Genomic DNA, 13,462 nt, shown 5'->3' with positions numbered 1-13,462 from the left:
GAGATTTCTTATAAAACTAAACACATAATTAATATACAATCCAGCAACTGAACTCTTGGGCATTTACCTCAGAGAAATTAAAATTCATGTTTACATAAAGACTTTACAAGAATGTTCATAGTAGCTTTATTTGCAGTAACCCAAATGACAAAAACAATCCAAACATCCCTCAAGTGATGAATGGAAAATTATGTCATATAAGTACCAAGGAATGTTGAGCAGTGAAAAGGAATAAACTAAGTGATGTATGCCAAAACTGGGATGATTCTCCAGAAAATTATGTTGAATTAAAAAAAAAGTCAGTTGCAAAAGATTATATATATAACATTTTTGAAATGTCAAAATTTGAAAAGTGAATAACAAATTAGTGGTTGCCAAGAATTATGGATAGGGACCCAGAAGAACAACAGAGAGGTAATAGAACTGTTTGGTACTGCTTACTCTGGTGGTGACCACAAAAAACAACATACGTGATAAAGTGTGTAGGAGTGAATACACACACACACACACACAGAACAATGAATAGTAAAACAGAGAGAATCTAAATAAATTGGTAGACTGTATGAATGTCAATGTCCTGGTTTTCATATTGTAATACAGTTTTACAACATATTGCCATTAGGGGAAACTGGGTAAAGAATACATGGGCTCTCTGTATTACTTCTTTGTATTACATGTGAATCTACAAATACGTTAGTAAAATTTTCAAGTAAAAATAAAAGAAGATTCAGTACAGATGTACACTCTCACGGAAGAATCTCTACAGTAATAGCAAGGGTAGTTTTAAGAACACATTTGCAAGATGACAGCACCCAGCAATCCAAAAGTAGAAGGTAGAAAGTACTGCTTCTTATTTCTGAGAGTTTTTAATATAAATTGTAGAAAAGACATTAACACAAGCCAAGATTCCAAAATCTCACTTTTCTAAAAGGTTACAACCAATGCCCACTAACAATTACTTTGTGCTAAAACTTTATCCAAAATTATTGTGCTGCATCTAAATGCTACTACAAAGTTGTGAATGGAAATAAATTCTAAGTTTTACATTTAAGCATTTGCAAGAAACAAACATTTTCTCACCATCTATCACTCATCCATTTGACACATTCACACAACATTGGCTCTGAATAAAGGCCTGGCCCAGGAAGAGTTAGTCCAGCACTATTGCCTCCCCACCAACCAATCTTCCACCTGCTCTCCTGAATTATTAATTTAAGAGCATCATCTTCCCAAGTAGGCAGAGAAAATAGATAAATACAAAATGACAGCCAATTTAACTGAGACTAGGAAACAGCTTCTCGTTCAATACAATTAATATTTTTTGGGGGGGTTATCTGTAGATGACTAAGTATTATGACAGGATTATGACAATGTTATAAACTTTAGTTTTGTTTTTGTAGTAGTTATCAGAGTAAGCATTCAATAAGCTGTAAAAAATGAAAATAACGAACAATGAGTTATATCTTCTAAGATCAGTCTAGAAACAAATCCACATTAATCAGAAATGTAGATCTTATGTCAAATACGGGCAAGAGATTGGCTGATTCTCTCCTTCTAAATCATTTTTCAATATAAACTCCTTCACTGACATACAATCTATAAAACCCACCACCCCCCATCCACAAATCCAAAGCACTTCATGGCTGTGAATTAGCCATAATGGATAATTGCAAATTCTTTGTTAAAAATCTGTTTCCACCAAGCAAGGTGGTACACGACTGTAATCCCAGAAGCTCCAGAAGCTGGGGCAGGAGGATCACAAGTTCAAAGACAGTCTTAGCAATTTAGTTAAGCCCTGAGCAACTCAGTGAGACACTGTCTCAAAATAAAAAATAAAAAGGGCTAGGAACTGGCTCAGTGGCTAAGCGCCCCGGTTCAATCCCTAGTTCCAAAAAAAAAAAAAAAAAAAGTTCTGTTTCATGATTCCTCTCAAACAAATGAAGCATCCCTTAAGTCATACCTCAACATCCCATTTATTAATTCTTTATTTTATTACTTGTGCTTTAGGAATCTTGTGGAAGAAGTCTGTTCCTAAGTCAATATGATGGAGAATTGGGCCTAAATTTTCTTCTAGTAGGTACAGGGTTTCTGGTCTAATGCCTACGTCCCTTATCCACTTTGAGTTGATTTTTGTGCAGAGTGAGAGACAGGGATTCAATTTCATTCTACTACATATGGATTTCCAGTTTCCCCAGCACCATTTGTTGAAGATGCTATCTTTTCTCCAATGTAGCCTTTGTCTAGTGTGAGATAACAGTAGTTATGTGGGTTTGTCTCTGTCTTCTATTCTGTACCATTGGTCTTCATGTCTATTTTGGCGCCAATACCATGCAATTTTTGTTACTATGGCCCTATAGTATAATTTAAGGTCTCGTATTATGATACCCCTACTTCACTTTTCTCTCTAAAGATTGCTTTGGCTATTCTGGGACTCTTTTTATCCAAATGCATTTTATGACTCCTTTTTCTGTTTCTATAAAGAATTTCATCATAATTTTAATAGAAATTGCATTAAATCTGCATAGTGCTTTTGGTGGTATGGCCATTTTGACAATATTAATTCTCCCTATCCAAGAACGTGGGAGATCTTTCCATCTTCTAAAGTCTTCTTCAATTTAGTTCTTTAGTATTCTGTAATTTTCATTGTAGTGGTCTTTCACCTCTTTTGTTAGATTGAGGCCCAAGCATTTTATTTTATTTTTTGAGGCTATAGGACAGTTTTCCTAATTTGTTTCAGCTGATTCATCATTGGTGACTAGGAATGCAACAGACTTATGGATGTTAATTTTATATCCTGTTACTGTCCTGAATTCATTTATGAGTTCTAGAAGCTTTCTGGTGGAGTTTTTGTTTGTTTGTTTGTTTGTTTGTTTTGGGGGGGGTCTTCTAAATATAGAATGATGTCACTGGCATATAGAAATACTTGGAGCTCTTCTTTTCCTATTCACATCCCTTTAATTTGTGTCTTCTACCTAATTGCTTGGCTAGAGTTTCAAGGACTATGTTTAATCCAAGTGGTGAAAAAGGACATCCCTCTCTTGCTCCTGTTCTTAGAATGCTTTCAATTTTTCTTCATTTAGAATGATGTTGCCCTTGGATTTAGCATATATAGCTTTTACATTGTTGAGGTGTGTTCCTACTGTCCCAGTTTTTCTAGTGTTTTGAACATGAGGAGGTGCTGTATTTGTCAAATGCTTTTTCTGCATCTGTTGAGATAATGTGATCTCTCTCTTTAAGTCTATTGATGTGAGGTATTACATTTATTGATTTCAAATGCTTTTTTTGCATCTATTGAGATAATGTGATTTCTCTCTTTAAGTCTATTGATGTGAGGTATTACATTTATTGATTTCCATATGCTGAGCCAATCTTGCATTCCTGGGATTAATCCCACTTGATCATGGTGCAGTAACTCTTTAATATGTTTTTGTATGTGATTTGCCAATATTTTAAGCTTCTTAACAACAAAGGAAAAAATCAAGAGCATGAAGAGAGAAAATCATTGCCACCTGCACCTCAGATAGAGCTATATAAAGAACTCTAGGATATATAAAGAACTCAAAAAATCTAACACAAAAAAAAACAAATATCCTAATCAATAAATGGGCAAAGGAACTGAACAGGCACTTCATAGAAGAAATAAGAATGGTCAAAGAATATATAAAAATGTTCAACATCTCTAGCAATTAGAGAAATGCCAATTAAAACTACACTGAGATCCCATATCTCACTCTAGTCAGAATGGCAACCATCAAGAATACAAATAACAATAAATGTTATTAAAGACGTAGGGGAAAAGGTTCACTCATACATTGCTGGTGGGAATGCAGAAATGCAAATTGGTGCATCCACTATGGAAAGAAGTATGGGATTCCTCAGAAAACTTGGAATGGAACTACCATTTGATCCATTTATCCTACTCCTTGTTATATACCCCAAAGACTTAAAACTAGTATACTACAGTGCCACAGCCACATTAATGTTTACAGCAGCTCAATTTACAATAGTTAAGCTATGGAACTAACTTAGGTACCATACAACAGATGAAGGGATTAAGAAAATGTGATATATATATATATATACATACATAATGGAATATTACTCAGCCATAAAGAAGAATGGAAATTATGGTATTTGCTGGTAAATGGATGGAACTGGAGACTATCATGCTAAGTGAAATAAGCCAATCCCCAAAACCCAGAGCCAAATGTTCTATCTGATATGCAGATGCACACACAATAAGTGGGGGAGAGGGAAGAATAGATTCATCTTTAACCCACTGGATTAGACAAAGGTAGGAAGAACATGGCGGGCCACCAGCAATGATGGCCATAGGAGACCCACTGACCTTCAGCAGAGGGAGAAGCACCAGGGAGCAAGCTTGGCACCATGACCCAGAAGCCCATCTTTGACAAGCCTGAAGTAGAACTGCATGTCCACCTTGATGGAGCTGTCAAGCCTAAAACCATCTTATACTACAGCAGGAAGTAAGGGTTTGCCCTCCCCAGCTAACAAAGCAGAGGAGCTACAGAACATCATTAGCATCAATAAGCCACAGTCTCTAGCCAAGCTGGAGTATTACTTTTCTGCTATCACAGGCTCCAGAAAGACCATAAAAAGAATCACCTACATGTTTATGGAGATGAAGGCCAAAGAGGGCGTGGTGTATGAAGAGGTACGCTATAGCCCACACCTGGCTGGCCAACTCCAAAGTGGAACCAATCCCCTAGAACCAAACCAAAGGGGACCTCACCCCAGATGAGGTAGTGGACATAGTAGACAAGGGCCTGAAGGAGGGGGAGCAAGCCTTTGGGGTCAAGGTGCAGTCCATCCTGTGATGCATGTGCAGGTCCTTGAAGTGGGGGAGCTGTGTAAGAAGTACCAGCAGCATACTGTGGTGGTCATCAACCTGGCTGGTGAAGAGATCAAAGGAAGCAGCTTCTTTCCAGGGCATATGGAGGCCTACCAGGAGGTGGTAAAGAGCGGCATCCATCACACCACCCATGCCAGGGAGGTAGGCTCTGCAGAGGTGGTGCAAGAGGCTATGGAGACGAATATTCAAGTCCAAGAGGCTGGGACGTGGCTACCACGCCCTGGAGGACAAGTAACTTTATAACAGGCTGTGGCAGGAAAACACTTTGAGGTCTGCCCTTGGTCCAGCTACCCCACAGGTGCCTGGAAGGCAAAAACCAAGCATGCAGTCATTGGGTTCAAGAATGACCAGGCCAATTACTCGCTCAACACAGATGACCTGCTCATCTTCAAGTCTACCCTGGACCCTGACTACCAGATGACGAAACAGAACATGGTCTTCATCAAGGAGGAATTTAAGTGAGTGAACATCAATGCAGCAAAGTCCAGCTTCCTCTCAGCAGATGAGAAGGAGCTCCCTGACCAGCTCTACAGAGCCTATAAGATGCTTCTGGGCAGGACCCCGGATGATGGCAGGGCCATCTTCTGAGCCCTGTGGATGGAGTCTTCACAACTCTGGGATCAAGCTACACTCTAATCTGTATTCCTTCCAGGAAGACAAAGATTTTAAAAGCTACTGATGCTCTCGAGACTACATAAACACAGACCTTGGCACGGCCACATCTCTCCTCTGTTTATGTGCCCTGGGCAGGGATCAGGGTCTGGCCAATGCCATGGATGATTCTGAAACCCTCCCCCTACAGCAATACTTGCTGAAAATCTGGTGCTCAATAAAGCAGCTGGTGGCTGGTAAAAAAATAAAAAGAAGGGAGGAGGGACGGGAATAGGAAAGACAGTAATGAATCAGGTATAACTTCCCTATGTACATACTTGAGTATATAACCAGTGAAACTCCAAATCACATACAACTGCAAAAATGGGGTCCTAATTAAAATAAGTTATACTCAATGTATCCATAATATGTCAAAATATACTCTATTGTTATGTATATCTAAAAAGAATTAAAAAAAAAAAAGAATACCTCAGCAGACATTTTTAGAGTCTCAGGATAAAACAGAGTAAGTTATCTGTACAAACTGAATTAGGATCATATATTGATTGTATGCACTTTACCCTCCAACTGTTAATTGAGGTCATTCTTTGATGTCAGTCACCAAATATTCATTCAGAAGCCTGTGATTCTTATATACATAAATCAGACAATTTTCCTTTTTAGCTATAGAATTACTACTAAATGTCTTAATACAAAGAAAAAAAAAGTCCAAAATGTTCTCTCAAAATAACATATACATAGAGCCAGGGACAAATTAAACTTACCACTTTTTTAAAATCATCTTCTGCTTCATCAAGTTTTCCTTGTTTAAGTAATAAGTGACCTCTCTGTAATCTTGCCTAGGGAAAAGGAAAAAAAAAGAAAAAGAGAGAGAATTGTCCTGAGTACTATTCATTTCTAAACTTTCTTTAAAATACAAAGAATAAAACTCAGTAAGATAATGATGTAAATAATACTCTTCCAACGCTCATTTGACTTGGCACTAAAAATAATTCCTGGAATCAATGAATATATAAAATTTTTGTGAAAGTATCCCTCCTTAAAAATACTTTTTTCTCACTGGGTGCAGTAACACACCTGTAATCCCAGCTACTTGGGGTGCCGAGACAGAAAGGACCACAAGTTCAAGGTCAATCTAGGCAACTTAGTGAGACCCTGTCTCAAAATAAAAAAGGCAGGAGATGTAACTCAGTGGTAGAGTACCCCTTGGTTCAGTTCCTAGTACCACAAAAAATAATACATTTTTTTGCTCTATCCAAGAAAACTGAAAACATATTTTCACACAAAAACTTGTACATGAATATTCATAGATGTAAACTGAAGTTTCCATCAGCTAATAAATCAATAAATACATTTGATACTTCCAAGCAATGAATTATTTATTATTCAGTCATAAAAAGGAATGCCTGGGCTGGCGTATGGCTCAGTGGTAGCATGCTCACCTAGCAAGCGCGAGGCCCTGGGTTTGATCCTGAGCACCACATAAAAACAAATAAAGGTATTGTGTCCAACTACAACTAAAAAATAAATATTTAAAAAAAAAAAGGAATGCAGTGTTGATACATACTACAACATGAAAGAACTTTGAAAACACCCTCATTTTTATGAAATATCCCAAAATAGGCAAATCCATGATAAGCTGTTGCCAGGGACTATGGTAGAAATGGGGAGTGATTGCAAATAGGTACAGAGTTTCTTTTGAGGGTGACAAAAGCATCCTGGAACTAGACAGTGATGATAATTACACAACTTTGTGAACATACTAAGAACCACTGAATACTTTAAAACACTGACTTTGATGATATGTGATTTATATTCAATTTTTAAAAATACTTTCTGCCACTAATATGAAAGTTGTATTATTTGAGATTTTATCAAAAATCCAGAAATGGGTTTGCTTTATATTAACTCTCAATGCAAATATTTACTCTGCTATAACAAGAAGGACAGTGCCTCTCCTCTTTCATCTCTAATATTCCTCCTCTTCTAATGAGCATAATCTCATCTCTTCCAGTATCAACTCTCTGATGACCAATGTCTACCAGAAAACAGAAATCACCTTGATATTCTACTTATCAATTTTACAGTACATAAAATTTCCCTAATCCTCTGTCAAATACATCAATACATGTAAAAAGCAAAATTAAAGTCATTTCAACTAGCTAGTAGCTAACACTAGGAAAATGAGCTACTTAATCTTTGTGAAACACTGTGCTTAGCTGTGTAGAGTTAACAGATTCAATAAAAATTTGACACTTGAGAACTGCATCTTTAAAAAAATGAAAATATTTCAAACATTCACTTCATATATAATTGTTATCTCAAATCCTTTTTGAAGTATGGCAGGATATAAATACTAAATGGTCACCATATTAATTCTGAAACCATTTAATTGGTCATTGGTTCTATCTGTTCTGCCTCGGAAAGCGCCAGCTTGGTTCCATCCAATGAGTTCCTTGTGCACACATCACAGCTCTTACAGTGACATACCAATCTTCACAGAATCACATTAGACTGTAAGTTCTACACCTCGGAAGCTTGTGCCTTGGTTCCAGGAAGAGCCCTGCTAACTCCTCATGGTATCCTCACCAAAAACCACCACTTAACTGAACTTCCCTCTTTATTCTTTCTGCTGCAGTCTTAACTGAAACTTGTCAGACAGAGGACAGCCTCTTAATTCAGCCCCTTATTTTATGCCTCCCTCACATCTTCCCCTACATTCCATCTCCACACAAATTTGTGTTTCTAAACCACAAAGCTAATATTATTGTCAGGCCTCTTCCTGAGGGATTGAACACAGAGGTGCTCTACCACTGAGCTCTATCCCCCAGTTCTTTTTATTTTATTTTTTATTTTAAGACAGGGTCTCACTGAGTAGGACAGGATGATCTCAAACTTGCAATCCTTTTGCCTCAGCCTCCTTAGTAGGGATTACAGGTGTGCACTACCATGCCCAGACAGACTTCGTTGTTTTTTGTGTTACTACTATATGATTTATTTCTCCCTATGTTGCCCAGGCAGCCTTTCAATCTTGGGAATCACGAGATCCTCCTGCCTCAGCCTCCCAAGTGGTCAGGACTAAAGGTACATGACACTATACCCAGAAATTCGAGGGACTTTGAATTTCTCTTTGTCCCCAGTAGTAGCTTTGATATGCTCTTGTTATGCCTAGCTTCCTAATTCTCACAATAAGAAACAATGACCAGAGGCTAGGGTTGTGGCTGTGTGGTAGAGCACTTGCCTACCATGTATGAGGCACTGGGTTCAAACCTCAGCACCACATAAAAATAAATAAGTATTGTTTCCATCTATAACTTTAAAAAAAGAGACCTCTTCCAAGTTCCTTAAGCTCCCCTTTAAACAAAGTGTAGATACACTTACTGCAGTGAAATCCATCTTCAATTCAATCACTTTAGTTAAATCAGGAAGTGCTGCTTTTGATTTTCCCATAGCTAAAAAGACTGTAGCTCTTCGATAGTATGCAATATAGTTATCAGGATCACCATCTGAGAATTAAAATAATATCATTAACTCTATTCAAAAAAATTAAATCACCTGAACAGTATTAGAGTTTATAATGCTATTAAGAAAGGCATTAAGAAAATAATTTCTTCATCAAAAATGAGTCATGAAGGGGCTGGGGTTATAGCTTAGTAATAGAGCACATTCAAGGCCCTGGATTCCATCCCCAACACCAACCTCCACCCAAGAGAAAAAAAAAAGAAGAAAAAAAAACACCTGCAAGTTCCATCCCTGAAAGACTTATCATCTAGGAAATAGTATATTAGGGGAATGTATGTGGCAGGATAGTACATGATCATTTAAAATTATGGTTCTGAATAGTTGTCGATGGCACTGAAAACTATGTGAAGTACTGCCAAGGAAAGGTGGGACAAGATGAGAGAATAACCTATAAACAAAACCAAACATGAAAGGAGACATGTAAATGGCCAGTATGCACAGGAAAAGATGCTCACTACCATCAACCATTAGAGAAATGCAAATTAATACCATATTGAGATACTACTTTACAACCATTAGATGCCTATTATTAAAAAAGAAGAAGATATAAATAACAGTTGAAAGCAGGATTCAAATATATATTTGTTCCTCTGTATTCACAGCAGTATTATTACAATAGCCCAAAACTGGAAACAACCCAAATGTCCATCAATGGATGAATAAACAAAATGTGGTATATACATACAATGGCATATTATTCAGTCTTACAGAGAAATGAAATTCTGATTTATGCTAAAACATGAATGAACTTTGAAAACATTATGCTAAGTGAAGTAAGCCAAGACAAAAAAAGGTAAAATGTTTTATGATTCCACTTATGTATGAGACTTACATTACTCAGATTCATAGAAAGTAGAATGATAGTTGACAGGGAATGGTGGAGAGGTCAGAAATGGGAAATTACTATTTAACAGGTACAGAATTTTAGTTTAGGATGACAAATCCTGGAGATGGATGGTGATAGTTGCGCAACAATGTGAACACACAATGCCACTGACCTATACAATCAAAAATCACAAAATGGTAAATCTTGTTACATATATTTCATGCTAGAATAAAAATAATAAAAGTAATAGAATAAAAATGGAATTTGAAAAAAAAGAATTTAGGTGTATCAACATTGAAAATGGATTTTCCTTAAATCTACAAACAAATTTCATATATGACCCCAGCTAAGTGTCCCTGAAATTTCTTTCCTGATCAATTTCCCTTGAAAGACTTAGAAAGAAGAGCAAAGCCAGCAGCCTGTGTATACAGTATTTCTTATAACATAAGAAATTAGTTTGAGGAAAGCAAAACAAAGTTACCATACTTAGAACATGCTTGATATAGAATATTTTCAATTCAGTTTATATTTTATTTGTAATGTGCAATAAATTAAAATTTCACAGATCTGGTCAGCATAACTGACCATAGATGCACCTGAGAGCTACATGTCAATATCTAGGCAGCTATCTAGGCAGAGTTACCAGGTTTTCTTCTACTGTCCATATATTCCAAAATGTTTCATAATGAACACAGGTTACTTTTATATTCATTAACTATTAAAAAAAAAACTCAGAGGCATTATAATAAAAAATAAACCATTAATGTACTATTACAAGCCAAATTCTATTACATACTAATAGCAATTTCCTAATCACAGAAGTTAAAAGAAAAAGAAATAAAGTATATCACCATATTCAGAAGTTGAAAAGTATAAACATTTTAGTGAATGTATAACCATCTCAGTGAGTGAATAAACATTCATTGAACTTTTTTGTAATCAAGCAATGCACTAATACATGGATGATACCACAAATAACTTATATTTTCAAAGCTCTGAAAAAGTTATTTTCTGACAAACACACACAAACACCTCAGAAGAGATCCAAAAGGCCAATATATATTCAGTATGTTTTAATATACTGAATATTCCCATCATATAAACTTTATTTCCTATATTATGAATAATCCATGTTTTACATAAAATGATAAATGTTCTTGAACTGGTGTAGTTCCTCAGAGATTATATTGAATCACTGCTATTTGCCAAATCATAATGAAATAACACTGCTACTCAAATCTGGAATGTACTAACAGTATTTCAAATCCTCCTTTTTACTCAATTTCACCAATCAATTACCACCTTTACTGTTTACATCTTTCAGTGAGTGATATTTTACTGAGTATTTTGGAGAAGAGTCATCTCAAGGTCTTATATTGCATTGGTAAACCAAAAATAGTCACCTGGAATTACTTTAACAATATTCCATAGCCCCTGACATTTCTGCTAAATGTGAGACTTCAAAAGCATACTTTGAATTATACAAAGGGGAATAAAGGTAAGGCAGAGGAAATGGGAATAGGAAAGATAGTAGAATGAATCAGACATTATGTGCAATTTCCTATGTGCAATTATGAATACATGACCAATGTAATTCCACATCATCTACAACCAGAAGAATGGGAAGTTATACTGTTTATATGTACAATATGTCAAAATACATTATACTGTCATTTATAACTATAAGAACAAATAAAAATAAAATAAAAATTTAAAAAGCAGATCATAAAGTACATAATAGGTATTAAGTATAAATTTCTGCAAATATTCTAATAGCAATAGTTGAGTATTTTAAGAAATGCTTTTTTGAACACAATAATAAAAATAATTTAAATTACCATACTGCAGCTCTGATGACAGTGAATCACAAGAAAAAGTGCAGACTTAGTAGTGATGTGGTCATACAATAAATGGCCCTTAGAGAAAACTAACTTGTGCAAATTGTTATGCCAAGTAACTACTACCTATCAAGATAAGTTAATCCCTGAAAGACAAAATTCCTAGTGGAAACTCCACATAGTTAAGAAAACTCTTAGGTACACATCAAACTCATATATAGAAAAGCCAATCTCTAGAGACAAAAAAAAAAAAATTAGATTTATTACTATATATTTTAAATGTATGGTTATATCTTACTTCGAAAAAAACTTTATATTCATTATTCTCACCTAATCTTCACATAAATTCCTTTGGGTGGCACACTGAAAACCATTAGGAATCTGCAGCTAATTTATTTAGATCTAGACTGTCTTACATAATTGGACCAAGGTCACAGCATTATCAAATGATAAATAAAAATATTAAAATGTATATTTCCTATTATTCCAGAGAGCTAATTACATCAATAAAAATATAAGCTGAAGAAAATTATTGCCAGACCAATCCCTACCTGCTTTTTGTTTTTATAGTAAAATAACAATGAAATTATAATTCTCTGGAAGCACAAGTGTAACTTATGAAAAATAAACTACCTCCTTACCTGTTGAGTAGTTGACTAAATCTCTCTTAAACTATCACAAATCAAGATGAAATGTACGAGTAAATAAAAAAGGGCTCTGAGGAAAGTCAATATCAAAAAATCCTCACATAAAAGTTTAGGCAGTGACTCATAAGAAAACCCTTCAAGCCCTCACTTTTAACCTATTTATTGTCATCTCATTCTCAGTCCTAACAGATTAAAAGCTGCAATGACATCTGATGCTACAGACAGATACAAGTAAGCACAAAGAAGTAATAGCATCAAGAGTGGTTGGAATTTGACCAATACTGAAGAGTCAATGAACCACAGAATCTTCCAAGGGCATCAAAGTAATTACCATACTGATAGCCCAAAACATCAAGAAAATTAAACTGTATAAGGTGAAGTCTGTGTAAGAAATCAGAAAACTATTTAATACATTAAGTATTCTGTCAAAATGTTGAGTTATTCTTGGTACTTATAGTAAATCTCATTATCTCTTATGTTGGATACATAAACGTTCAAGATTTATTAATCTATTTCATCCAGAATCCTGCAAATATCTTTAATGTTTTCTTTAACATGAAACAATCATTATTTGAAATTTTATCCATAAAAAGAGCTACTAATTAGAATTCACTAAAACAGCCACTGAGTGATTTGGTTTATAATACAAACCTACTGCGGCATGAAACTGAGATAAAGCATCAGCTAGCTGTCCAGCTGCAAGTAATTTCTTGCCCAATTCAAGATGTTTCTCAACATCTGCATTTACTCCACATTCAGCACCTAAAAATAAATAAATAATCAGTTAATTTTCCATGAGCCAAATTTAATTCTCAAAAACAAAACTTAGTTATCTGGCTCAGTCATCTACTGTTATGAGAAAAGCCACAGAAGCTAAAAATCCTAGAGAAAGTAACAGCCCTTTTATTTTATAAAAGAAGCCCCAAAATTTACCCATATCAACCTAACCAGTCAAAAGATTATAGCCAGTATACAAACTAAAATAATTGCCTAATACCCTTAGTGAAAATATTTCAAATAAAATTAGAACTACTTTGTTAAGCTAGAATCTCATCTTAATATTCAAGTTACTGTGCATCTATAATGCACCAAACACTGTTCTAAGTACTTGGGATAAGTGTACCTGACTTTATGGTGGGAGGAG

At 35.3% G+C, this 13,462-nt stretch overlaps 1 protein-coding gene and 1 pseudogene across 2 annotated transcripts in view; one reads left to right on the top strand and one right to left on the bottom strand.

Moving 5' to 3' along the window:
• Dnajc3 (DnaJ heat shock protein family (Hsp40) member C3) overlaps positions 1 to 13,462 on the bottom strand; it is a 62,557-nt gene that overhangs the window by 19,688 nt on the left and 29,407 nt on the right. The window contains exons 2-4 of one of the 2 annotated variants that reach the window (XM_076871966.1): positions 12,970 to 13,080; positions 8,867 to 8,991; positions 6,250 to 6,324 (exon numbers count right to left, since the gene is read on the bottom strand). In XM_076871966.1, the coding sequence (XP_076728081.1) occupies positions 6,250 to 6,324; positions 8,867 to 8,991; positions 12,970 to 13,080 (311 nt within the window). Of the gene's footprint in view, positions 1 to 6,249; positions 6,325 to 8,866; positions 8,992 to 12,969; positions 13,081 to 13,462 lie in introns of those variants that run through there. The other variant, XM_076871967.1, reaches the window with a different exon arrangement.
• LOC143411800 (adenosine deaminase pseudogene) lies at positions 4,390 to 5,461 on the top strand (annotated as a pseudogene).

Source organism: Callospermophilus lateralis, chromosome 12 (genome assembly GCF_048772815.1).
Source record: "Callospermophilus lateralis isolate mCalLat2 chromosome 12, mCalLat2.hap1, whole genome shotgun sequence".
NCBI lineage: Eukaryota > Metazoa > Chordata > Mammalia > Rodentia > Sciuridae > Callospermophilus > Callospermophilus lateralis.
The sequence above is the reverse complement of the archived record's forward strand: the minus strand, read 5'-3'. Positions and strand labels throughout refer to the sequence as shown.